This window comes from Periplaneta americana, chromosome 4 (assembly GCF_040183065.1).
Source record: "Periplaneta americana isolate PAMFEO1 chromosome 4, P.americana_PAMFEO1_priV1, whole genome shotgun sequence".
Lineage (NCBI taxonomy): Eukaryota > Metazoa > Arthropoda > Insecta > Blattodea > Blattidae > Periplaneta > Periplaneta americana.
This window is the reverse complement of record NC_091120.1, coordinates 192882256-192909154: the sequence shown is the minus strand read 5'-3', so window position 1 is coordinate 192909154 and position 26899 is coordinate 192882256. Positions and strand designations below refer to the sequence as shown.

The window sequence follows — 26899 nt, the reverse complement described above, 5'->3', positions numbered from 1 at the left end:
ATCCACATAAACTCTGTACTGTTTACAAACATTACAATAGCAACATCAAAGCCTACATTAAAGACACAACTGTGATTTACTCTGACCCTTTACATAAAAAAAACTGTCCTTTACACACACACAATAGTAATATGCGTTACAAGAGCGGTATGTTGATGTTTTCATGTTCTCGGAAATTAAAAAAGCTCAACTACGTTTCGCTTTTTCAATCTTTTCCTCGAACATGAAAACAAACATACCGCTCGTATATCGTACATTATTTTGTGCGAAGATCGTTTATTACATACCTGAAAGAGGAATTTCTAATTAGTTGCAATGAAATCTCCATCTTGGTTTCTGTTCAATGACGGCAATTTTGGAAAACAAAAATATCTCTCTTCAACATTGTTGCTATAAAATGTTTTCTGTGTTTACTATATTGTAGCAGGCCGTGATATACGTCTGTCTCCCCCCCCCCCCCCCAGTCTATAAATGCGAACTTAAAACAAACGGTAAGGTTATGTAATGATTTATTTTTCATTTTAATATTTTAACAATATTATTTATATAACATATTGCAGTAATAACATCGGCATCTGGAATCTTGTTGATTTTTTCACGGCTTCCTTAATGTTACTTGCATCACGAATGCAATAACTATAGTGGAGTAGTAGAGTTTACTTAATTTTTGCAAATATTTAAAAACAATAATTAACAGTGCAATTTAGGTGAAATTGCAGTGGTAAGTTTCCAATTTATAATTATTACTATGTTGAACGTCTTTAAAATAATATGTTAAAAGCCTAAAGCAGTAAAATGAATGTGGCGCTTAAGCGGTAAGAAGAGGGAAATTGTTATGTGTGTTACGTTGGGAATACTGAATGTGGTATTTCATACTTACCGCGTATTGGTTTTGTGCGGAAAGCAAGCAAATACGCACGATCTCGCACAAAAAAACTGTGGTTAGAGTAAGTGTTTTGACAAAACATATCATATTCTGTGATGTCAAACGACTCGGGCTCCTATATAATAGTTGTTCATAATGAGTATGAGAGTAGTGCATTATGATAATAAATGATTGAAAGAATTTTAGTTTTGTCCTTTAAATGCGCAGAAATTTAATATGAACAAAAATGTAATATTATAAAATTCCTTTGAAAATCGAAAAGATCTCATTGCTTAACAGGAAGTAGTTTAGTCAACTGTCCGGACAGGTTTGAACCTCATAAGTGACACTAATAAGGCATCACTCACGAGGCTACTAAGCGAGGAGATAATGGGATAGGGTGGCGAGTTCCTTTCCCCCTCCATTGCATACATCGCTGACTATAGTAACATATTACACTATTCGAACTAGCGGATCAAGGTCAAGCAATGGATTACATTTGTCACGAGTGCTTACCTCATTCCTGGACCATTCTCCAGTACTTCAGTTCAGTGACTCGTGCATGGTTTGTACGTGACCTTGGTCCGCCAGTTCGAAATGAGCTGAATGTTATCAAAATATTATCAGACTTCAGATGTATACAAATAATTGTTCTTCCTCTGACACACAGGCTATCTTTAAGTAGTGTTTATCAGCTAGAACCTCAGTCAGAGGTAAACAGGGAGTATTAAGACAGAAATATCGCAGTTAATTGAACACAGTCTAATTCTAAAGTATTTAACTGTGTTATTAAATTGCAAATGTATGCAATGAAATAACATATTATTATTATTATTATTATTATTATTATTATTATTATTATTATTATTATTATTCATTACAATTTCTAACAATTCATTGGCGTCATGTTCATGTGTGAATCGTTTCGATTATTATCAATTGCATTGTTGTTTTTTTATTGGGTTATTTTACGACGCTGTATCAACATCTAGGAATTGCATTGTTGGCATCATGAAATGAGGAAGCACTGTTTTCATAATGAGGAAGCGCTTATGAAATAAATGAACTTAAATGCATTGAGTATGAAGACAGAAATAAAAAGAATGTCAAACTTTTACTTCAAATCTCAACCATTATCACATTAACAATCACGAACCGAATAAATAGGGTGACCATACACCCCGATTAATCGGGATTGTCCCTTTTTTATCTTTGAAAAACCTGTCCCGCTTTTTTTTTTTTTTTTTTTCAATAAATAGGCTTTTATCCCGATTTTTGGTGTAAGTTTGCAAGTTATAAACTTTTACAAGTGTGCCGATAAATTTTACCTATAGTACTTGCATAGTGTCGACATGGAAAATATTTCTCCATGCTCTAGATTGTATTTATTAATTATGACAATTTTAGGTTGGTATTACCTGTTTTTTTATCGATAGAACGATAATATTCGAGATTTGTACAGTTTTTTATTCAGCTAGGGTTTTAATCAATTTAATGCGTATTTATAATGAACATTAGAACTGTGTTTTACTCAGCTATGCCAAAGAGGCAATGTAAATTTACAGAAGAGCTTGAAAAGAAATTTCCTTGTTTTAGAGCTACGGCAAATAACTATTCAGCTGGATATAACTGCAATGATTTTTATTCATATTTGCTTGCAAAACCTGAGTTGCTGATTGCAATAGCAACTTCTACTAAGCATGATTGGGGTAAAGAAAATTAAGAAGCCTAATTTCTGACTTGAGCTAAATATTAACACTTTTGAAGTGCATTTAATTTCTTCTTATTGCTATAATACTATTTTCAAGAAGTATAATTTGAAATTATTAACATTTGTTCTTTCTTTTAGTGTTATTTATGTTTCAATTTTGTATGTGTATCCGTATTACGATTAAATTTAAATCAAATAAATACTGGATTTTAGAAAAAAACATGATGTTCCACTTTTTTCCTAAAGAAAGTGATTAAAGTCCCACTTTCACTCAAAGAATTATGGTCACCTTACGAATAAACGTTTTATGCACTGTAAAGGTAAGCGTTCACTACATCGTATCGCACTCCTCGTACGAATCGCATGCAACGGATATTTCAAGTGCAGTGCGTTCACTGTAACGGCTTCACCTTATCGCCTCATCGGATTCCCTATCAGCTGTTTAAAACATGACGTCGTACGATATTGACATTACTGAAAAGAGAGGAGTTGAGGTTAGGTCTATTAATTACGTCTGTCAGGGAATAAGAATTTGTAATTGCTTCATGCGTCTTAATTGAAGAGGAAGAAACGAAAGAAATATTGGTTACATAATATATTTGCAAGAAACGACTTGATTATTGTAATGGGAACGCCTCAAATTATATAATTTTTCGCAATTTTCTACACGCGAAAAAAGTTTTCCGTCTGCCGTTTTGGTGCGACACTGAACATGGCACAACATAATAGTTACAGTTGACCAATTAAAATTGATTTATTAAAGAAGGCCATGATCGCACGCATCGGAAAAGTTGCCCATCCGAGAAACGTGAACGGATTTGCCGAGAGGCGTTGCGTCCTATACGATGTAGTGAACGCGGTTACATAACAATTACAGCAAAGATAGTCTTTTTCCGATCCGTGCGATTCGTCCGATGCGTGCGATACGATGTAGTGAACGCTTACCTTAAGGATTCAATGAATCCCGTCACTTTTTACAGTTGATCTTTTGGCGCTCATGAAATGACGATATTAACAGTCCGCACTAGCAGATACGAATTTAATCTAATTCCGAAGCCAGGTTAGGAAAATACTTCGAATTGTATTCATTTCCACCATGTATAAAGATAATATTATATGAAGTTAAGTAATAGACTACATTGTTATACCATTGGTCTTATCTGCCGTCAGCATTGTTGCTTAATTTCCGGCAGCCCGAACTTCTGAGCAAATATGGCTACCCGGTAGAAGAACATGAAGTGGAGACCGAAGATGGCTACCTTCTCACTCTGCATCGCATCCCCAGCAAGGACCCTGATACGAATTCGACCAAAGGCCCTGTCCTCGTTCAACACGGCCTTCTTTGCAGTTCTATCGACTACGTCATCCTCGGACCGGGAAAGGCTTTGGGTAAACTCCATCTAACAATGAAACTGTTAATGACATCATGTCGAAACTCTAAATCAATCCGCGTACCAGTGGCGGCTCGTGAACTTGTGGATTGGGGGAGCTGCAGTAGATTTTGGTACATACAAATTTCACTTCTTGATATCATTACTAATAAGTATAGGACAAAAATAAATGCACTATATATCGAAAAATCAAAACTTCCTGACTTAGTTGGGAGGTGTCTGTGGCATCATTTGCCATAATCGCTAAAAAAAAAACTAATACCATCGATTTCAGTCTGAATTTCAAATCGGCAGACACTCAACATGCAATCTATCAGTTCATCCTGAATTGTTTTAGAATTACCTTTAAACAGTGGCATGTTCCAAATGATTTGTGAGAGACTCGTTCAGATTACTCACGAAATACACCAGAGTTCTTCGAATCGTTTTTTCATCATGTCTCCTAAGGGGAAGTTCATATTGGCCACAAAATTTGATACAATCAATATTTTTAAAAATAATTTCACGATTTTTTTTTTCATTTCTTAATTATGTTTGAGAATGTTTGTTCTGTTCATTTCACTTAGTTGAGCAGCAATATTAGTTTTTCCTGACATAGCCAATGAAACAACATTTTTCAGGTGAGATTGCGAAGATTCGTGCTTTTTAATTTTTAGGGGTAAATGTCCTAAATCTGTCACACCACTCCTAGTCCATGCAGTATCACCAGCGAAGAGGAGCAAGGAAAACAAAATACAGATTTGTTTTTTGTTCACATCCACGTAACCACAAACGCGTAGCGTAAATTTCATTATTATACTTCCTTACATATATGCACTATTTCGGCTGGATGAAGCTTGAGTAAGATTTAAGTCGGGTAACGGACGACCCTGTAATTTCACTTCATTATATCAATCTTCTCCGCTAGGGAAAGTTGAGAAAAATAAAATTAATATTCTGTAATTCACACACACTCATGCTTGCACATTTGCACTGGTTAAGTTACGGTACTAAGACGTCACACCAAAGCAACACTCAGATATACTGACGGTCAACAATGTTCTAAAACTGGAAAAGAAGTCTCTTTCGTATTTTACGTGCTATATCAAAAGGATTCTACTCGTGCAATCATTTTGAGTTAAGGCAAATCCTAAGGTTCTACTGGAGGCTGGATATATACGTAATAATAAGGCAAAAAATATTAATTTCGTTATATTAACTCGATAAGATTCTACAACAATAAGTATGTGAAGAGAAAATAAAAATGTTGTCATTAAGTTTCAAGGAAATAGAGAATCCATTTGACGTAGTATTACAATAACGATGTGGGAGTGGAGGAAAGACCTTCCCTTATGGCCTGGCTCTGCAAGCCCCTGCAGCGAAATATGGGTTTTAAACAGAGGCAGTTTCCCTCTGCTCCCCTTCACCTCTCTACCCCCTGACCAAGCAAGACACACTCTCTATGAGCTGCCCACACTGCAGATCCCAGGACGACTTTGAATGCAGTGTCAATTCCAATACAGTCGACGCGCAAAAAGATTATGCATAAGATAATAGTACATATTCCCGGCAAGATGAAATATAAAGCAATTTACCAATAAAAGCTGTAACAATTCTTCTACAAATTAAAACAAATAATTTTATTATTTTCCTGTCAAAGCAGGGAGTGCTGCAGCTCCGCAGCTCTTATGGACGAGCCGCCCCTGCAGCGTACATACATCTCCCCAGCAGGTACACAAATAAACAGAATGGTCCATTAAGGAAGACATAAAATAAAAAAATATATGGGAGAGTTGGTCACTCTACTTGTCAGGAATTTGCTGGGATTGGGAGAAGACCTGCTTAAAACATTCATATTTCTGAAAAATAGCACTAGTTTAGGCTTAAGTCCCTAGTAGTTGAGTGGAATTAATATTTTAATGTGTAAATTAAAGAAACATTTTAGTTCTTTAAAATGTGTAAAACAAATACGAGCACGGCAAAATAACAGAAATGTCAAAAATACTATTTTCTTATGTCGATACATGTCCCCGAAAATTGTGGAAAAAATCTGGTAGGCCTAACCTTATTTTAGACATGGTACGAGTTGAACGTTGTGAAAGAATGCTATTTATGTTTTGTAGCATATTTATTATCGGACGCGGGATACGACGTATGGCTGGGAAATGCAAGAGGCAATGTCTACTCCAGGAAACACGTCGAGTTTGAGACAACTGACAAAGAATTCTGGCAATTTAGGTAAGAAACCAACGAGCTAGATCTTATTTCTAGCTCGTTGTAAGAAACACTTCATATCGATTGAAATATCGAGTCCGGTGTTGTTCTGCAGAACAGAAAGTTCGGTGTAAAAGTAGACATAACCATATGTTTTTGTCTTCCTTACGTATTGCATATTGCAGTTAAGTGAGGAATATTTGCATACGATTTCATAAAATGAAATACTTCAGCAGTAAAATATGAAATTATATTTTTGCGGGAGAATTCTTACCGGAAGTTCATCGAATGAGGTACTAATCGATTTGTATTCGTGGTTGAAGTCGATATACGGAGTCGATATTGCCAACATTTGAAATGAATTGCATTACAGTGCAATACATTGTTACGATATTCAAATAGATAAAACTTCCGTAAAATTACTGCAGACAATTTACAATGCATTTTTGGTGAAAGGAGAGCTTTGCTTTAAAGTACAGCATAAATAGTTACATACGAAGTCTGTGTTACTTAAAAATAAATGAAAAAGCATGTTTTTATTGATAGTGCAAGGTTAAATAAATAAATACATGAATAAGATGTCCCTTGTACAAACAAATAAACAAATAATGCAATAACGACATAATTACTTACGCGGTATTTTAAATTCATTCTCTTTGTGAATCACTGTTTTTTCTTTATTGTTATCAAGTGATACATCAACTCAAAAAAAGTTTCTTTGCATTCAGTCCACTTCAATATGTGCACCTCACGTAGCTACAGCATCTAATCGTATTCCAACTCTGTTCATATTCGCCGTAGCATGTCTCCATATTCAGTGACAATAGCACTGGTTATTCTAGTCTTTATATCATCAAGATCATTCACAAGAGTTTTGTACATTTTGCCTTTAAACACAGACCTAACCACAAAAAGAAAAGTAAATGGTGTAACGTCAAGAGACCTGGGAGGCCAGGGAATTGGACCGCCTCTACCAATCCAAAGTACCGAAAAAGTTTGCGGAAAAATCGATTTCTGACGTCGCTGGTAAAGCACGTGGAAGGTACAGGGCCAGAGCTCGATAGGCGGGATGATGGACTGTGTTCATTACTCTTAAGCGCGGAAGGATCTATGTGTCAACGCCGTCGTCACTTCCTGTGTGACGTCAGAGTGAAGAGTGACGATTCCAGTTCCCAACAACTGACGGATCCGGGGAGCGGATGGGAGTTAAAAATATATGTTACGAAGCTATCAGAATGGCTTTTCTTTTTTGGCTGAGAGAGTAAATTACTTAATAACTGATTATGTAGCTAATGAGGGAATACAAATAAATACTAAATTAAATGGTGACAAATGCATAGCTGGAACGAGATTGGGATCTACGACCTGCCGGCTATGATCGACTACATCTTGAACGTGACGTCGGAGTCCTCGCTGTACTACGTCGGCCACTCCCAGGGCACCACGTCCTTCTACGTGATGGGCAGCGAGATGCCCGAGTACAACGAGAAGATCCGCCTCATGGTGAGCCTGTCTCCCGTCGCCTTCATGTCCCACATGAAGAGCCCCGCCATGAGACTCATCAGCCCAATAGGAGAGTTGTCTAAGGCAAGTCACTACTACGCAGTCTCCAATTATTATTCTTCATCCTACCTTCGACGTCTTAAATCGGACGATGTCAGTCTATCTAAACAGAAATAAGTGGATGGATAGATATATAATGAGGTGAGTGAATGGATGGATGGATGGATACACGATGGGATGGATGGATGGGTGGGTGAGTGAGTGAGTGGGTGGATGAATGACTGGATGGTCGATGGGTTGATGGATGGGCGAAAGGAGGGTTGGACGGAGAGATGGATAGATGGCTGGGGCATGATCAGGTGAGTGGGTGGATGGATGGGTGGGTGGGTAGGTGAATGGATGCTTGGATGGCCGATGGATTGGTGAATGGCGAATAGAGAGATGGACGGAAAGATGGATGGATAGCTGCATAATCAGGTGGATGGGTAGGTGGATGGATGGCTGGATGGTCGATGGGTTGATGGATGGCGAATGGAGAGATGGACGGAAAAATGGATGGCTCATAATCAGGTGGATGGATGGGTGGGTGGGTAGGTGGATGGATAGATCGCTGGATGGTCGATGGGTTGGTGTTGGGCGAATGGAGAGATGGACGGAGAGATGGATGAATGGCTGCATAATCAGGTGGATGGATAGATGGGTGGGTGGGTGGGTAGGTGGATGGATGGATGGATGGCTGGTTGGTCGATAGGTTGGTGGATGGCGAATGGAGGGATAAACGGAGAGATGAATGGGTGGCTGCATAATCAGGTGGGTGGATGGGTGGGTGGGTAGGTGGATGGATGGATGGCTAGATGGTCGATGGGTTGTTGGATGGCGAATGGAGGGATAAACGGAGAGATGAATGGATAGTTGCATAATCAGGTGGGTGGATGGATGGATGGTGGGTAGGTGGATGGATGGATGGCAGGATGGTCGATGGATTGTTGGATGGCGAATGGAGGGATAAACGGAGAGATGAATGGGTTGCTGCATAATCAGATGGGTGGATGGATGGGTGGGTGGGTAGGTGGATGGATGGATGGATGGCTGGATGGTCGATGGGTTGGTGGATGGCGAATGGAGGGATAAACGGAGAGATGAATGAATAGCTGCATAATCAGGTGGGTGGATGGGTGGGTGGGTAGGTGGATAGATGGATGGCTGGATGGTCGATGGGTTGGTGGATGGCGAATGGAGGGATAAACGGAGAGATGAATGGATAGCTGCATAATAAGGTGGGTGGGTGGGTGGGTAGGTGGATAGATGGGTGGCTGGATGGTCGATGGGTTGGTGGATGGCGAATGGAGGGATAAACGGAGATATGGCTGCATAATCAGGTGGGTGGATAGATGGATGGGTGGGTGGGTGGATGGCTGGATGGTCAATAGGTTGGTGGATGGCGAATGGAGGGATAAACGGAGAGATGAATGGGTGGCTGCATAATCAGGTGGGTGGGTGGGTAGGTGGATAGATGGATGGCTAGATGGTCGATGGGTTGGTGGATGGCGAATGGAGGGATACACGGAGAGATGAATGGGTGGCGTCATAATCAGGTGGGTGGGTGGATGGATGGGTGGGTTGGTGGATGGATGGCTGGATGGTCGATGGGCTGGTGATGGACGAATGGAGGGATGTACGGAGAGATGGATGAATGTGTGGGTGGGTTGGTGGATGGATGGGTGGCTGGATGGTCGATGGGTTTGTGGATGGACAAATGGAGGGATGGATGGCTGCATTATCAGGTGAGTGAGTGGTGGGTGGGTGGTTGGGTGAGTGAGTGGTTGGATGGATGAGTAGATGAGCGAATGGATGGGTGAAAGGATTGATGTATAGAATATTGAATACGAATTAATAAACAAATGATGGATAAGTAGACGGGCGAAGGATGGATGCATGGAAGGAATATCCGCACAGAACACAACATTGTTTGCTGAAATACGAGTAGGTAAGTTAATTGTCAGACGCTATTGCCTACTCAGGAAACACGAATGTCTCTTACTTAAAGGACTTGCAGGCACTAGTTGTAAATCTCTGTTACGAATGTGATATTTTAATAGAAACAGTCAGTATTTCAACGGCCTTAGTGAAAGTACTACAGGAATATGTTAGAATCTCATTATAATCCATTAATATATTTTAACATTTGGCTTGGTTTTACATTTAGGCAAACTTCGGCTCATTGTGCGCCCTATACATAGACCTACATGCGATTATTGTGCAAGTCCGAGAGGTGGCCTGGACAAGTAATATATGAAATACAAAAACGCCTATTGTTAACGCAGGACTTGCTGAACATGATTGGCGGGATGGAGTTCAAGCCGCGCAGTGAACTGACCGTCATGTTCGGTCAGATCGTGTGCAACCACGAAGCCATCACCAGAGCCATCTGTTCCAACTTCTTGTTTCTTCTGTGTGGCTTCAACTCCGATCAACTTAATGAGGTCAGTTCAACTAAGATTTGAACCTAATTCCGCACATGTAAAGATAACATTGCAGGTACCATATCAAAAACAGGAATGACAAATATTACAATTTTATTGAAAGTAAAGGGAGAAAGAGAGAACAATCCAAAAAAGATAACTGCCCTTGAAAAAGGGGTACTGAGCGATAACAGCACCTAAATTAATTGTAGATAAACAATATTTTAACTTTTTTGGCAGCTATTCTTAATAGGAATAAATGAGGGGTTGGGTACAAGAAAGGCACTTCTCTCAAATGTAAGTTTTGAGAAAATTGATGTTGAAAATTCAAACCGTAATAATGTTACCTATGCAAGCCTTTACATTTTGGGTACTCCTGACCCCTATGGTCACAGTATTCAGCTACAACTTGGTGATCATATGCATAACAGATCAGAGAACACAATAAAGCGTTTTACTCAAAAAGGGCACATCCTCTAAAATGCCCTTCTTGCACCCAGCCCCTCAATTTATTTTTCATATATAGTACTGTAGCCTATAAATGGTTACCGGTATTTATAATTAACAAGGAATGTCTTAAAACATTAGCCTAATGGCTATATTTTGAAGTTTCAAAAGATCAATGTGCAAGCGATAAAATAAATTGATACAAAATCTGGAGATAGTGCCCTTTGCACCAAATAGCAAGCCAATTTCTTCCCGGCGACAAACGGGTATGCGGTATTTCTCTTCCAGATAAGAAAAGCAGGGTTCACAATGTCTTTTCTTTTCCAAACCTACTCGTACTTCTTGTGGTTGTAATTCAGTTTCCTCAAATCTGATTATAAAGCCAATCTTTTGATTGTTATCGATTGCAAATGTCGGCGCATTTGGTGGAGCCAGTGGAGGAAATATAATGTAGTTCTTCATAAACAACAAACTTTCCAGTCTTCTTTAGACATTCAGCAATTCGGTTTCTAACTCAGTGATGTCGATTGTTTCGCAAGTTCCCCCCTTTTTTTTTTGCAGAAACCAAGAACATGAGGGAGGGTTTCGTACTCGTTGCAATGACGGCAAGTAATCATTTACCCTTTATTTAATGGTAGTGTGCAAGGAGAAACAATGGCGGTGCGTCAATAAGAGCACAAGAGCATGTGAACACATTGTTTCCGTTAGTACACGACTATTTTTATTATTTAATGTCATATTGACGTACTTGGAATATGTAATATCTGAATCGAGTAGTTTAAACTTCCCGCAACTTTCGTAGACTTCTTGTATAAATTTGGCAACCCCGAATGAATGAATGAATGAAAGGGGACGAAGAAAGAATGATGTTTAAAATGGCAGGCAGGGTAAGCATCCCATGCCTCCATTGGTTCCCGACTTGCAATTCACTAACTTTAGATGGAGGTTCTCAGCTAAAAGCCGTTTGCCCTCTCATCTGCCAGTAGTGTATTTTCCCCTGTAAATGATAATATGAAACATGTAAACGCTGACAGTTGAATCGTGATATGAATGAAGTGAAGTTCAGTGGCGTAGCGTCAATGTAAGCTAAAAAGCTTAGCTTCCCCAGTTAATAATAATTTCAAAATAAACCTGCAGTTTATGGAGAAAATTATTTATTAATTTTAATAGAATTTATATTTACTCGTTAAATAATGTGATGCGGCAGCTCAGGATGATTTGTGATGCAGCAGTAAACAAGAAGCCTGCACAAACCAGCTTCCAAGCAGACCGGTTTCTTCTGTGTAATCCACCCCGCAGATTTTCCATTCCTTTCTAACTAAGCTACCCTAGTCGCAAGACTCGCAAAGAAGCTAGCTTTAACATTTAAAATAAGTAGTTTCCGAGTTATCCCTTTTCGTCAGTTGTGTTCAGTTGAAGTGTTAGTGTGCATTTGGCTGATATAATAAATAATGAGCGAAATAACAGTTCCTGACACTAATTTACTTGAATTTTTTTAGGACAATTGTATTATAAAACTGACTTACAAACAAAAGTGTGATTTAAAAAACAAATGACCGACTCCCTTGCTGTCAATGAAGGACACAACCAAAAGACAGACGCATACTTACGTAATGATACTAATATTGTGATTTCTCTAAGTATGACAGGGAGTGAGCTAATGTTATACGTATACGTGTCTATTTGTTAAGAGATATGTGTAAACCGTGAAATCATATTTTATTACGTATCATTTGAGGTCATGCCTTATTGGTGTTACTTACGAGGTTCCAACCAATCTTCGACTGCTGACTTGAAATTGACTACTATTTATTTTAAGACTATATTTTTGTAATACGTTTTCTTATATTGCATGAAAGACAATTTGAGTTAGCTTCCCCTGGTCAAAATTTCATGCTACGCCACTGGTGAAGTTAGCACCATGCCTCGCAGATGTTAATGAGAGGTGGAGAGTCCAGTGCTCTGGTCAGTTCAGTTTTAGTCGCGTTTTTGTAGTGGCGCTAGGGAGACTCGTAACCTGTTACCAACAAAGTGGTGGGCTACTCGTTTCCGTACAAGAGGGCAAGGCCTCTTGTTTCCGTAGAAGCCGTCTGGCTGCCTGGTTGGCTGTGGCAAGTGTCGTGTGTTGTTTCGTGGGGTTTGTGTCTGTAGTGAGTAAGGAAATAGTGAATGTCACTATTTCGTCCTGTAGTCCGTTTAGTTGCCGGTCAATGTAGGATTCTATTTTCTGCATAGCAGAACGTAGAACCCCCTCGACCAGCTGTTCCGTGGTTGTTTTGTCTGTCTGTGGATCGTCTGTAGTGGTTGTCTTGGTTGTCATAGTCTTAGCCGCATCCGCATAAGACAATTCGGGTTTGGGAAGTGTTGGTTTGAAGACGGACTGTGATGGTTTGGGTATAGGTGGCGGTATTGGTTTGTGAGTGTCTATGGGGACATGCGTGGGATCGGTGGAGGTTATGAGATTAGTCCTTGGATGTACGTTCACATGAAAGCCGTGCTCTTTTGAAGATTATACGACTTGATACGCATGCGCGGGACAAAATTGTCTGTAGCTGGCCACTTATGACTTGTCAAGAGCACAAGATGTTAAGTGAACATTGAATCTATAAATGATTGTTCAAAATACGGAGGGAAAAACCTCACGTCTAAAGCAGTTATTATTTCTATCGTTTTAGGTAGTAACATAACTTTGCAGCATTCTAGATCCAATAAAATTCTCTTAAATTTTTTCCACAGTGTGTGAAATCTATAGAAGTTTTAAAACATTCAAATTTAATAACAAGAAATAAATATTTACTCCGTTCACGATGTTTCTCCCGGATACTCTTCCCCCGTAAGTTTGTCTGTCTACCGCCGGCCTTTGTTCATATAAAACTGACCTCTGAAATAAATTTCTGGAATGTCTGTGCAACTCATTAAGGTTAAATCATGAAAATCAAATAAAGTGCTTTTAAAACGTTTAATTCCTGAGGATCTTAACTTTCAACAAAGAATGGAGGATATGCGCATAGAACAAGGGTAGAGGAATGGAGACAACGGATTAGAAATTGAAAGAATGAGTTTTTGGGCACCGGAAGTTGTTTGATGTTTGACAACGATCATATATATTTATTACTAGACTTCTTTTTTTTAAAGCTTACGCGAGTATAGTAAAGTTCCTCAATTTTATCCCGCCATTTTTTAATCTTTCCGCTAAGAAAAAAAAAAATAAATAAATATTTTCATCCTCTAATTTTTTTCTCGATTTAATAATAACCTAAATAAATTTTCGGGAAAATTTCCCTAAGTTGGCAACAATGGTTAATTTTATCCCGCCATTTTTTATTCTTTCCGCTAAGGAAAAAAAAAAAACAAATTAATATTTTCATCCCCAAATTTTTTTCTCGATTTAATAATAACCTAAATAAATTTTGGGGAAATTTTCCCTAAGTTGGCAACAATGGTTAATGAATGCAATATTTTAATCTTCGATTGTTGTGAATAATTACAGACGGCACTGCCAGTTATTCTCAGTCACATCCCTGCAGGGGCCTCCACGAAGCAATGTCTGCACTATGGCCAGCTCATTATGTCAGGCAAGTTAACAATCAAATAGTGTAAAGTTTCTTTTCAAGGAAATGTGTCTTCTGTCGGACCTGAAAGATATGTTACGACTCTAAATTCACTTGGGATAAAAATATATTGCAGAATAATATGTCTAAAAACTATTTTTTTCTTAAACTGTAATTATTTTCACGGATGAAAGGCAATTGGGTCATTTCAAGTCAACTGGTCCTGTATCTAAAAAAACTGCCACAAAAAGTCTATTTCTGTATGTTAAAATACGCAACATAGTCCAGGAGATATGGATATATATATATATATATATATATATATATATATATATATATATATATATATAAAATAGAAATCTACATGTTACCACAGTTTAGTACATACAGTTGCGAATCTTGGGATGATTTTTTTGCATTTCTCGCGATAGTTGCTAGTCGCTTGGAGCGCTGTGAGTACTAGGAACAATAGACTGTGCCACAGCCATCGTGATCTAATACAGGCCGTAAGGCAGACCATGTAACTCGCTTAACCCGATCACGAAGGGCGGCGTTTCAACCATATAAATTGGTTGGAATGCATAAACAGTAACATATATTTCTCTAAAATGTAGTGTAATTGCATTAATAAAATTTAAAACAATGATTATGAGACACTTCAGACATAAATCACTTGCGAGTTAAGATGAAATATTTTTGGTGTGAAAATTACGTTGTTCGTATGTGTGATACTTGCCTTTATTTCGATTAAATATTGCGAAATTCTTGTACATTCATTTATGCACGATTCAATCATTTTCAGTTGCACCGCACGGATATTTAGATATGTTGAAATTATAGGTTATGTTTACTGTCCCAGTTGCCCCTTTCTGTCTAATTTTAGTGGTCTCCAATGCCCTGCCATTCGTATGGAAATATTATAGGTTATGTTTACTATGTCTTATATTCCTAAATTCGCAATTATACATTATAATTGAGCATAATGTCATGTATGATACTCCGCACATTCAATTTGTCTGTATTTTAATACTACAATTGAGTATTGAATTATTGTATTTATCTACTACCTAAGAGACGAAGTAACAATCGTACGTACACTTATTTCATAGGAGTGGTATGATAAATTTTCTGTCTTTTTTAAGGAAGGTAGATGTGCTATATTAAATCACAATAGAAATTCTTTTTTATTAAACCTCAAAATAGCTTCCATTCTAAACTTAAAATGTTGATGCGAAAAGATTATGTTAACATGTAAAATTCTCTTCACATTAAAATAACACAGTTTTGTAATTATTTCTGCAACATAGGCTATTATGCAATAAGAAGTAAAGGGAACCTATGGACACATTACACTAAATAAAACTTAGCTATGATACTAAATAAAGTTATAATATAATAATTCACTGAGCTCCATACACTGAAATAGAAAACCCGAACATATATTACGGCCTGGTCTAGATCGAAAAGGCATTGACTGTGCCGTATTTCGCATTGTTGTGAAAAGTTGTGTAAATTGTGAAATGTTCGTTATCGGTTGTAATAACTGTAAATGCATAAAATACAATAATTTGAATAATAATATGGGACAAGGAGACGTTTGTAGCACTATAAATTCTAAGAAAAAGAGGTCAGAATTATCCTTCTTCCGAAAGATCCAGGAAGGTGAGTTTATAGAATATAATATATACTTTATGAAAATAATATATAAACCTTATGTATTTCTATTTCAATAATGGAAGGAAGGTATTAATTTTTCAAAAGAACACGACATCGAAAGTACAATACATTTTATGGTCTGGTAGGGAAAGAGTCTGTGATGAGGCGACAGTAGCGATCCTGGTGGCTAGCAACTATCTATGGATGCATATTTCAACTGTCTATGTTTGCATATTTAGTAAGTACAGAGCTTCGCAACTGTATATACTAAACTGTGATGTTACCATAAGCATCACAGTTAAACTTTGTTAATTGGTTGATAATTTCAATCGTGTTTTTTTTTCTATATTGGCTATAGTGGGAGTTCATGGATCTGGCTAAAGAAGGATGATATCTCTATGGAGAAAACTTCTGTCGTAGTTAAAAAAGTGAAACATCCAAGAGTATAAATAAGCGTGGATAGTTTATTTTTGTTCGAAAATGATTAATTTTCACAGTAAAATCAAACGGTAAACCTTTATGATTGCATTATTGTTTACTACTTTTATATCTTTAATTAGTTGTATTTTCAAATGTTTGGAAAAAAAAAATAAAATAATTGAAATTTCATATTTTAAATATTCTGTCACACACGTAACATATTATAAATATTCTGTATGTTCTTGTTCAAGCGCAAATCGAAGTTTAGAAAATCTTGTTCTAAAAATCTTACAGATACAGGAAAAAAAAAAAAGATGTCATAGTCTTTCAGAACATACCAATTAGCAGAGTTATTGAATTAACTGTATGAATGCGCAATGCCAATGGAAAATTTTATCACACCCGTAACAATTGGTCTTCCCCCTCCCACTTTTCTTAGACAAAATATATGGATTTAATAATTATGGATCAACAACTAGGTAACTAGAGGCATATACCATAGCTTTTCAACTGCCTACAATATAAGAAATTGACATAATCTTAAGTCTTTTAGTCAATGTAACTAAATATTTGTCACACCCGTAACACTGGAATGACTTAATTGAGCTTCGACTTGTTCGTGACGCTGATAGTTGAACATCGATCGTCATAGTTTGTATCAATAACAACTAACGAGACTGTTTAGACAGCCGTGGCGAAAATGCGACTCACGAGCACATTGTGGCTCGCAATGATTTCCTTTGCTTCCTACCTTCCCCAACACCCACTCTCTCACTCACTGGAGTCAAACTCCGTTCCATTTGTATTTGTCTCTGACCTGCGAGTGGCGTAACGTCGCAATGTCTCTCTTGAAACCATGTACCTCTACAAAAACGAAAGTTTCAAGTAGGATGGGAGGACGTATTTTTTGCTGCCAATATGATGAGAATATTAAATGTATGATTTGTTCACAAGTATTACGAGGAAACGGTTGTATAGCATAAACTGGCATTATACTACATGTCACTCATGACCAGGGAAAGGATTTATATGTAAATACATATTTACTTATAAAGCTAATATAATTTATATTTTGCATTATCTTTATGTTTCACAATGTGTAGGGTTGAAAAATCCTACTTTTATTTTCCATATTTTTCCATATTTTAGAGTTTAGTACATATTTTCGTTAATTTCCATATATTTTCCATATTTCATATAAAACAGTCCATATTATATTAGGTTTAACAATAAAACAAAACAAAATTCCATTAACTTTTAAAAATACATTTCAACAATAGAGATTTAAACACATGTTCAGTAATCCCTTTAACATCAGAGTTATTTGAAAATTAGCAGTCCTATCAACAATGGGAAAGTAAGTTACAAAACTGTATTAATTTAATTTAAAATTTTTAACAGACTTCAGTTGTGCAGCTCAACAGTTAAATGCCAGTCAGAGTACACATAGGTTCAGTTTTGTAAATCATACTATAAAGACGGTAAATATGCCAAAAGTACGTCATTCAGTCAATTTAAAATCAAAACTAACAAGTTACATTTCAGAATTTAAAGAAGATGGTTTATCAACTGACAATAAAATATTATTTTGTAATTTGTGTCAGTGTGCAGTATCATCTACACAAAAGTTCCTGGTGCAACAACACATTACAACTAGTAAACATCAGGCCAACAAACAACTAAATTCCAAGCAGAGACAATTGTTTTTAACACAACCAACAACATCGAATGTAAGATCTGAGTTTAACATCGACCTGTGCCGTTCTCTCATCTCTGCTGATATTCCTCTCTACAAACTAAAGAATAAGGTCTTCAGGGAATTCCTTGAAAAATATACTCAACATACAATCCCGGATGAGTCAACACTTAGGAAGACGTATGCTCCATCCATCTACGATGAGACAATACAGAAGATAAGAGATGAAATTAAAGATAGTTCAATTTGGGTTTCCATTGATGAGACTCCCGACAAAGAAGGTAGACTTGTTGGTAATGTAGTTATCGGTTTGTTAAGTGAACAATATTCTGAACGAATTCTTTTACATTGTGATGTTCTAGAAAAGTGCAATAACAAAACTATAGTTAAACTGTTCAACGAAGCTATGGGTATCCTGTGGCCAAAGGGTATTATGTACGATAATGTGTTATTCTTTATTAGCGATGCTGCCCCTTATATGGTCAAAGCTGGACAAGCATTATCTGTTGTATATCCTAAATTGACTCATTTTACTTGTGTGGCGCATGCATTTCATCGTGTGGCAGAAGTGGTCAGAGACAATTTCCCTAAAGTAGATTTGTTGATTTCATCAGTGAAAAAAGTATTTCTCAAAGCTCCCAGTAGAGTTAACGTGTTGAAAGAAATGTACCCTGAAATTCCATTGCCACCAAAGCCAATTTTAACTAGATGGGGTACATGGCTAGAAGCAGTTGAATATTATGCCGAACATATAGACTCTATTAACAATGTTCTCCTTGCATTGGACTCTGAAGATGCAGTCTCAATTGATACTGCGAAAACAGTTACCTGTGACATAAGTGTGAAGAATGACTTAGCTCACATTCAGCATACATTTTCATGCATCATAAAAACGCTCGAAAGTCTCCAAAATAGGCACCTTTCACTATCTGAAAGTTTTGAAATTATAAATAGTACTGTGGAACAACTGAATCGTGGTAGAGGTAAAGTTGCAGATGCAGTAAGAGCTAAGGTGGACACTGTACTTTCAAAAAACCCTGGATATGAAGAACTACAAAAGGTTGTTGCTGTGATGAGTGGTGAATCAACAGTGAAGATTAACTTGGACTTATCCCCAGCAGACATTGTGAAATTGAATTATGTACCAGTTACTTCTTGTGACGTCGAACGCTCTTTTAGTCAGTATAAATCTATCCTCAGAGACAATAGAAGAAGATTCACTTTTCAGCACTTGAAAGAAATGTTTGTAACCTATTGTTATGGTAACAGACAATAAAAATTGTGTTTTGTTGAAACTACATTGGAAGATAAGGTACGTCCATTATATTTTTTGTTTAGTTTGATTAAAATGTACCAATATTTAACGTACATAGTCATTTTTTTATAATTTTAAGTCCATATTTAATTCCATATTTTGGTAAAAATCCATATTTAATTCCATATTTTGGTAAAAATAACTACATATATATTTACATATTTCATATATTTTTAGTCCATATAAATCCGTTCCCTGCTCATGACACATTAAAAGATTATTATTATTATTATTATTATTATTATTATTATTATTATTATTATTACTATCATCTCTGTACGTCGATCCTTTTTCAGTAGATGTACGAATAATGCGGTTAGATCTTCAATTTAAACTCACAGATTTACAATATGATGTTAAATGAAAGCTAGACGTAAGGACTTCACAAATGTTGAACTTTTCAAATCTTTGCCAAAAAATAAATGAAGGGTACACAGGAATAACGATCAAGGTCCATTTTAGAAAGTTTCGAGAAAAACGACTTTAAAGTTTAAGCACTTAATACTTTGTTATATGTGTATTTAATAGAAATTGACGTAGTGGAATGTCAAGAACGATGATTTCTTATTACTAGCTAGACCACATGATAGTACTTCCTTTCCACTATAAGATAGCATTATTAACTCAATTTCGATTTTTGATGGACCTTGATTGTTTTTCCCGTGCACCCTTCAAATATCCGAACCTTCGTTCTTTCGCTTGCTCTGTTGAAGCCATGTTCGACGTTTGTGAAAAATTATTTTCAACAATGAAAATAGTAAAAACCAAATTTAGATCACGACTGACAGACAAATACCTTCGTGATCAACTACGACTGGCAATAAGTGACATAATTCATAATTCTGTCACAGAGACATTCTGAAGACAATTTTAGGTTGTGATAATGTGTCCTATGTTTTCTTAACTTAGAAAGCATGATGGAATATTCAGATTGTCAATTTCTATAAATGAATACAATATATGTTTTCTTGTTCATTTCTTTCTTCGTTACACGTACTAAACATTAGTTTGTAGCCTTGTACTGTATACAATTTTATTTAAGTGCTTGATGTAAGGAAAATGAAAAACCGTTAATGTCAGACAGTTGCTTCACTTCCCCTTCGGGTGTCCGCCTCCCTCCATAGGTGCTATGCACGTTGTAGGTTACACAGTGGCTCGGCGCACGATTGCATTTTTGCCATGGCTGGTTTAGAACGATGAACAACCAGCGATGAGCGTTTGAGTGCATTTGCCCTCCGTGCGCATGGGGAATTCCAAGTGCGAGCGCTGTAGTGTGCCAGCAGCTATAACAGATCTTACAGCTTTTAAATGAGCTAAATTTAGGACTTCAGGGAAAAGAAATTCTTAATACACAATTTGCAGAAAGAATTGCAGCTTTTAAGGAGAAATTGCTGTTATGGATACGTCAAATACAAAAGAGCGAAATATATCATTTCCCATCCTTATCTAAGTCCATAAAATTTTGAACAATGAAAATTTCGAAATGTACGCTTGTATTCTATCCGGTCTATTAGAGAAATTTACATCAAGGTTCCACGAGTTTGATTGCATGGAAATGGATTTGAGTATTTTCGCTACATGTTCCGATTCCAACTGATTATTGATAACGTCCCCCCCTTCATTGTAGTGTGAATTGATTGACCTGCGATGTGATCGAGAGATGCGAGCGAAATATGATTCAAGGTCGAGTCTTATGCAGTTTCATGACGATTCCGAAGAGGACGCTTTCCCAATCTGCATAAGCTGTATGAGAAAGTTTTGTGTTTATTTGGTTCCACTTATAGATGTGAACAGTTATTTTCTATTACGAAAATAAACAAATCTCAAACAAGAAATGATGGGCTTTTAACGGCAGTTCTTCGCATAGCTTGTGCTAATCAGGGCTGGGCAATATTTGAAATACATTTTGTATTTTGTAATTTGTAAGGATTTTCGAAAGTATTTTGTATTTAAATACATAAAATTGATGTATTTTGTATTTCAAATACTCCAAATACTTTTTTCTTCTTCTTTTCTTCAAGTTTTGGATTTCGATTTGAAGAATGAATTTTTGTTTTATTTGCCTACCCATTTCAGTTGTGCTAGCCATACACTTAGTTTTCTTGCCACAACTGATTTCCTTAATGCCATAAAGAAATCTCCAACAGCATCAAGGATCCATCACCCAACACTTGCTAAATGTTTAGCATTATGGAATGCGTCTAGGAGACTCAAATACTTAGAAATTATATCAGATGTCTTGAAATATTCATTAAAGTTTCCTTGCCCAACTCGATGGAATTCTCTTTATGACTCAATCTCTCAAATATTGCAATTCAAACATGATATAAACAATATATGTGAAAAACTGGGATTGTCAACCTTCAAAGATGTTGAGTTTCAGTACCTTGAAGAATAATGTGCAGTTCTGAAACCCATTGCCGTAGCCCTTAATTTAATGCAAACGAGAAGACGTGCTATTATGGCCAACTTTTGTCCACATTAATTTCCCTTAAAAACAGATTACATATTGTTACCTAGTAATCTACTCCATCTATTCCAAGTAACTCCAATCCTAATAAGTTCACTTTCATCAAAATTTAAAGTGATGTTTGATCTGTTACAGTGTTTATATAAAACTTCGAGGTAAAAATACTTTTAATGTTAATATAATATTTTAGATTTTCAGTAATATTCTTATTTCTTTAGGCCTATATATTTTATCGAGTATTTGAAATACAAATGTATTTTGAGTATTTGAAATACAAATGTATTTTGGTTAATTTCTTAAAAGTATTTTGTATTTGTATTTCAAATACAATTATTTGAAGTATTTTGTATTTGTATTTGAAATAGGCTACTTGGATGTCAGTATTTTGCCCAGCCCTGGTGCTAATACAGTTTCTCCAAATCTTGAGAAATTGAGTTATATGAATCAATGTGCAACAGACATGTTTTGTTTTGTGTTTAAGGAAGTGTTTCATTACTTTGTGTTCTTATTTAGTTTGGTAGAATAACATTTTCTTTTGAAACATACAGTACGTACCGCAACTTGAATAAACCGGTTTTCGTGCACTCTATAAGCACAGTTCTCTCGTAGTACACCGTGCATAATTCTGCTCAACCCTCAGTAGCCAGTACTAGAAGATAAAGTATATAGGGCTTACGACTTTCACCCGCAAGTTCATTAAGCCTTTAAGATCAAAGTTAAAATGTAAACTTATAGTGTGTGAGATGCAAAATACCTATGGCGGCCAGTTTTTTAAAGATGATACATTATATTAAACCATAACTAGCGGGCAGAATCTAAGACATTTCTTTAAACCATGACAGGCAGAATTTGAGACATTTCTACAGTCCATGAGGATTAAGTTGGCGTGATTTCTACTGTCCTTGTCTGAGGTCCTTGTCTACCGACTGCCACCAGATGTGACGGGCAAGAGTTTCCTTTTGTACAATTCTTGGAATTCTCCTCCCTTCTCCCTTCACACTTCTCAATGGCGTCTCGGGGTTGTTCGAGTTCATTAGTTAGTAGTATTTTGTGAATAGTGAAGTGAGTTTGTATCTTTTTTTTTATTGGGTTATTTTACGACGCTGTAACAACATCTCAGGTTATTTAGCGTCTGAATGAAATGAAAGTGATAATGCCGGTGAAATGAGTCCGGGGTCCACCACCGAAAGTTACCCAGCATTTGCTCGTATTGGGTTGAGGGAAAACCTCGAAAAAAACCCCAACCAGGTAACTTGCCCCGACCGGGGTTCGAACCCGGGCCACCTCGTTTCGCGGCCAGACGCGCTGACCGTTACTCCACAGGTGTGGACGAGTTTGTATCTTGTTGTACCAATTTAATATAATATAATTCACAAATTAAAATGTTTTCAGAGATACATGGTTTCACTGTTACCTTAAATATTGTAATGAGTGTTGTGCTCTTGTATTTAATAATAATGGTAGGCAATATGGGAAAACGCGGGAAAGCCTTGAAGTCGGACGGTATGAACATGGTTATTAATGCACATAAATTCTTTACTGGAGAATATGAGGCACTCAAATTCGGAAAACAAACAATATCTGTGCCGAGTTTTATCGAAAGTACTGCTGCAGCGACAGGTATATCATCTCGTGGTGTTAACAGGATTAAAATAGAAAACAAAAAACAAAAAAAAAAAAAAAAAAACCAAAAGGAAGCGCTAGAAAGCGGAAGCGGAAGTGTGCTGCGAACTCCAGGAAAGAAACGCCCGAACAGAACTCTTAAAAAACGTGTATAACAGGTTAAAAATGAGCGCACTTGCAAAAGTGACGAAAGAAAATTGGAGGAAGGCCTGTGAACGCATAGAAAAAGTTGAAAAATTTTATTGGGCGAAGGATGGACTTGTAGATGGAAATTTATTATTCGTTCGTAATCAATTTGGACGACACGGACGAACTTTCTGGCGGAGTGGAGTCAGAATTTGAAGAGGAAGAGAATGCCGCCACTGGTAACTCGTGGTCGTTTGAAGGAGTGTCGACCATCATAAATGAGGGTAGAGAGAGATGGTGAGCATTCTCTCTCTTTCTAAAAGGGACTAGACAAGTAAATCCTCATGGACTGTAAGTGTGGCATTATTTTTCTTAAAGAATATTTAAATTTTAGGGAGATTTGCGAAATTCGATTTCGGACAAGACAATGAGTTCGAATACGACCAGGACACTCCGCCGGATTACGACCTGAGTCAAGTAACGGCTGCCACCGTACTCATGTTCAGCGACAACGACTGGCTATCGGATGTACAGGTGCGTACACAGAGCGGCGTTTTAATAATACGAGGGCATCATGGGAACGGAGAAGAGTTCGTATCATGATTGATGAAGTGCTAAATAATAAGTTGGTAAAAACTAATATGAAAAACTATCAGATAAATATATAAATAAGACAATAAAAAGTTAACAAAATAAAACTAATAAATAACAGTACTGTACTTAAATACATGAAAATAAGTACAGATACCTACGTAAACAAAACAAACTAGTAGGCCTAATGTAAAAAGTATGCAGGCCTGTACTATTCAGTAGCTTTCTGCAGCGAGTTTGTGATAGTTTGACAACTTTACTATTTAAAAACTATTCAAACTTCAACCTTAACTATATTGCGCATAATCAGCAATGATCAGTTTCAAAGTAATTTCAAACCATCCCTGCAACAACATTCATGTACCGGTACTGTAATAGTTATTTAAGATATGAATGTCGTAACGTTTCATATCACAATACGATTTTGATAACCAGCCGAGTATTGTAATACAGTATGAAGTTACGATAAGTGTATCATACAACGTTTTATCCACTTTGATAAAAAATATTTTTTAAATAAAAAGTAATTGTATTATTTTTATTAGTTTTGAACATGTCTTTTGTGGAGAGTTGATTGTATTATTATTAGTTTCTTTCTGCGAGAGGCGATTCGTTTATGTTTGTTTTATTAGTTTTGAACACGATAGGTTTTTGTTTATAACAGAAGAACAGCAGTATTAGGAGAAATAAACAAACATTGTTAAATGAGTCCAAACGAGAATTTGGATACGGGTATTGAAAATGCTGCAAATTCTGCAACTGAATGTTTACCGTATAACAATTGTAAACATATTGTTGTTAATGTTTATAATAAATAAAATCAATTCGGAACAAATTCAGAATACCGCGTAAGTACTGTACAGGGTACATAATTGTGTCGTTATTGCTTTATTGAATTACCGGTATTTATTTTTGGTCCAGGGGACATATCTTTTTATGTAGGTACTTATGTATCTACCCTTGTGCCATCAATAAAAAAAAACAAGTGTTGTAATTATTTTTTTTAATTTGCACAGTCTTTGTACATAAATATTTACGCGGTATTCTGAAGTATAGCGATCAATTCCATTTAATTTAATTTAATTACGCAACCAGTTAGTTATCTCGAATATTGAAGACGCAACTAAATTTCATAGTGGATTTTAAAAACCAATGTAAGCAAGGAAACACAAAACATTAATGCAAAACGTACGTATGTGCCAGTCCAGTGGATAAAGATACAGCACAATAAAATTATCTTAACGCACATGAGAGATTGGTTTGCCTTTGATCCACAAATCTTCTTGACCGTCAGGAAATGGTTTGGTGACGGTTTGATATGCTATAAGAAGCCTGACTTTAATCAGCAAGTAGTCGGAGTTTGAATTTGCTGCAGAAAAAAACCTGTTTCAAAAACTACAGCTCAAAATTAATTTATCAAACTATTATTTCGAACCCGATATTTAAGGTAAACTGAAACAGGAGAAATATTTCCCGAAAAAGAAAGCGATAAAAGTCATTATTATCATGAAAACAAGAAACAATGATCTGCTGGCCATAATTGTGTTTTGTGGAAGTCATCAGATTCTTACATTAATCATTGTCTATGTTCTACTTACGTTTCTCCCCGCAGGATGTGGATATATTACACAGCAAACTATCCAACGTAGTGTTGAAGTACAGAATACCAGACGACATGTTCAACCATCTGGATTACCTGTATGCCAAAGATGTAAACACACTGGTATACGAGAAGGTTCTGGAACTGTTGTCTGAATACTAAATCTTCAGAATCATTGCTGTGCCTATGAACATCATCAAGGAAATACAAAGTTGACAATTTGAGAAATTCAAACGACGTATTTAGAATTGATTCTAGAATAAACAGTGCCTATTGTCCATCTACACACCTTCCAAACTACTTCCTACCAAATATTCTAACTATGGATTTGGTTACCAATGTCTAAATATAGCCACTTAAGCTATGGTTCCGCTATGACAATATCACCGAGTAAACGTCATCTGTTTCCTTTACAGCGAACTTCGTCGTCTTTCCTATTGAAAATATTGTGCTGTCTGAAAATTAAATAGCACTAACCAAGTTTGGAGGAAATAATTCTGCTGAATGATTTAGCGTTGCAGATAAGTTTAGGGATAATTTTTCTAGTATAAAGAAGGAAGAGCTAAATGGTATCAGTGAGATACATTGTTGCACTTATTAAACAGATACAATATATTTAAATAATTATTTTCTGAGCGAACGATCTGTGTTAAAATTAATTATGGTACATAGTCTGTTATAAATTATAGTGGTTACAATATTCAAGCTTTTGTCCAAGGTATTCAACTTAAAACTAGTTCTAAAACACAATCCAATATAATTTTAAAATAATCTCAAATAATTATACATTAATCGTCGTTATTAAAGGTTCAAATTTCGGATAAGATATTACCCTGACAACTTAGCCTATATACAGAGTGATTCGCGAGGAAAGGTAAAAAAATTAGTATACGATATCTTAGGCCATTTTGAGTGAAAAAGTTCATATGGACATAGGTCCGTTTTCGAACAATGGAGGAACTAGATGCATTTTTTTGGTAAAACGTCTCGCCCCAGTGTGAATCAGACGTTACCATAAGTTGCTGACGTGAGATGTGAGACAAGGTCACGGATCGCAATGAATGACGTAACATTGGAATCTGCATTGTGAGCGACGTGGATAAGTTCATTCACCTCACAAACCGGGTGATGGGGCATTACAAATGTCCAATTGCCTGCCCTTATCTGATGTAATGACACATATCCCGCGCATAACACAAATACACTATCGCTGATCAGTTCACAGCAGTTCAGTCAGCTACTTACAGTACAGTAGTTATATAGGTACAGTTATCGGAAA

General features: G+C 36.5%; 1 protein-coding gene across 1 annotated transcript; it reads left to right on the top strand.

The window, feature by feature from the left end:
• Nucleotides 1–131: 131 nt before the first annotated feature.
• Nucleotides 132–25912, top strand: LOC138698984 (lipase 3-like). Its single transcript, XM_069825171.1, has 8 exons — nt 132–147; nt 3747–3965; nt 6070–6184; nt 7501–7747; nt 9988–10146; nt 14063–14151; nt 23828–23963; nt 25633–25912. The coding sequence occupies exons 1-8, from the start codon at nt 132–134 to the stop codon at nt 25780–25782; spliced, it is 1131 nt and encodes a 376-aa protein (XP_069681272.1). The 3' UTR covers nt 25783–25912.
• The last annotated feature ends 987 nt before the right edge of the window (nt 25913–26899 follow it).

Bases quoted from the DNA above. Each gene is read 5' to 3' on its own strand.
- LOC138698984 (XM_069825171.1), top strand. The intron at 6,185-7,500 runs GTAAGAAACCAA...ACAAATGCATAG, and splicing joins AAAGAATTCTGGCAATTTAG to CTGGAACGAGATTGGGATCT. The intron at 10,147-14,062 runs GTCAGTTCAACT...GAATAATTACAG, and splicing joins ACTCCGATCAACTTAATGAG to ACGGCACTGCCAGTTATTCT.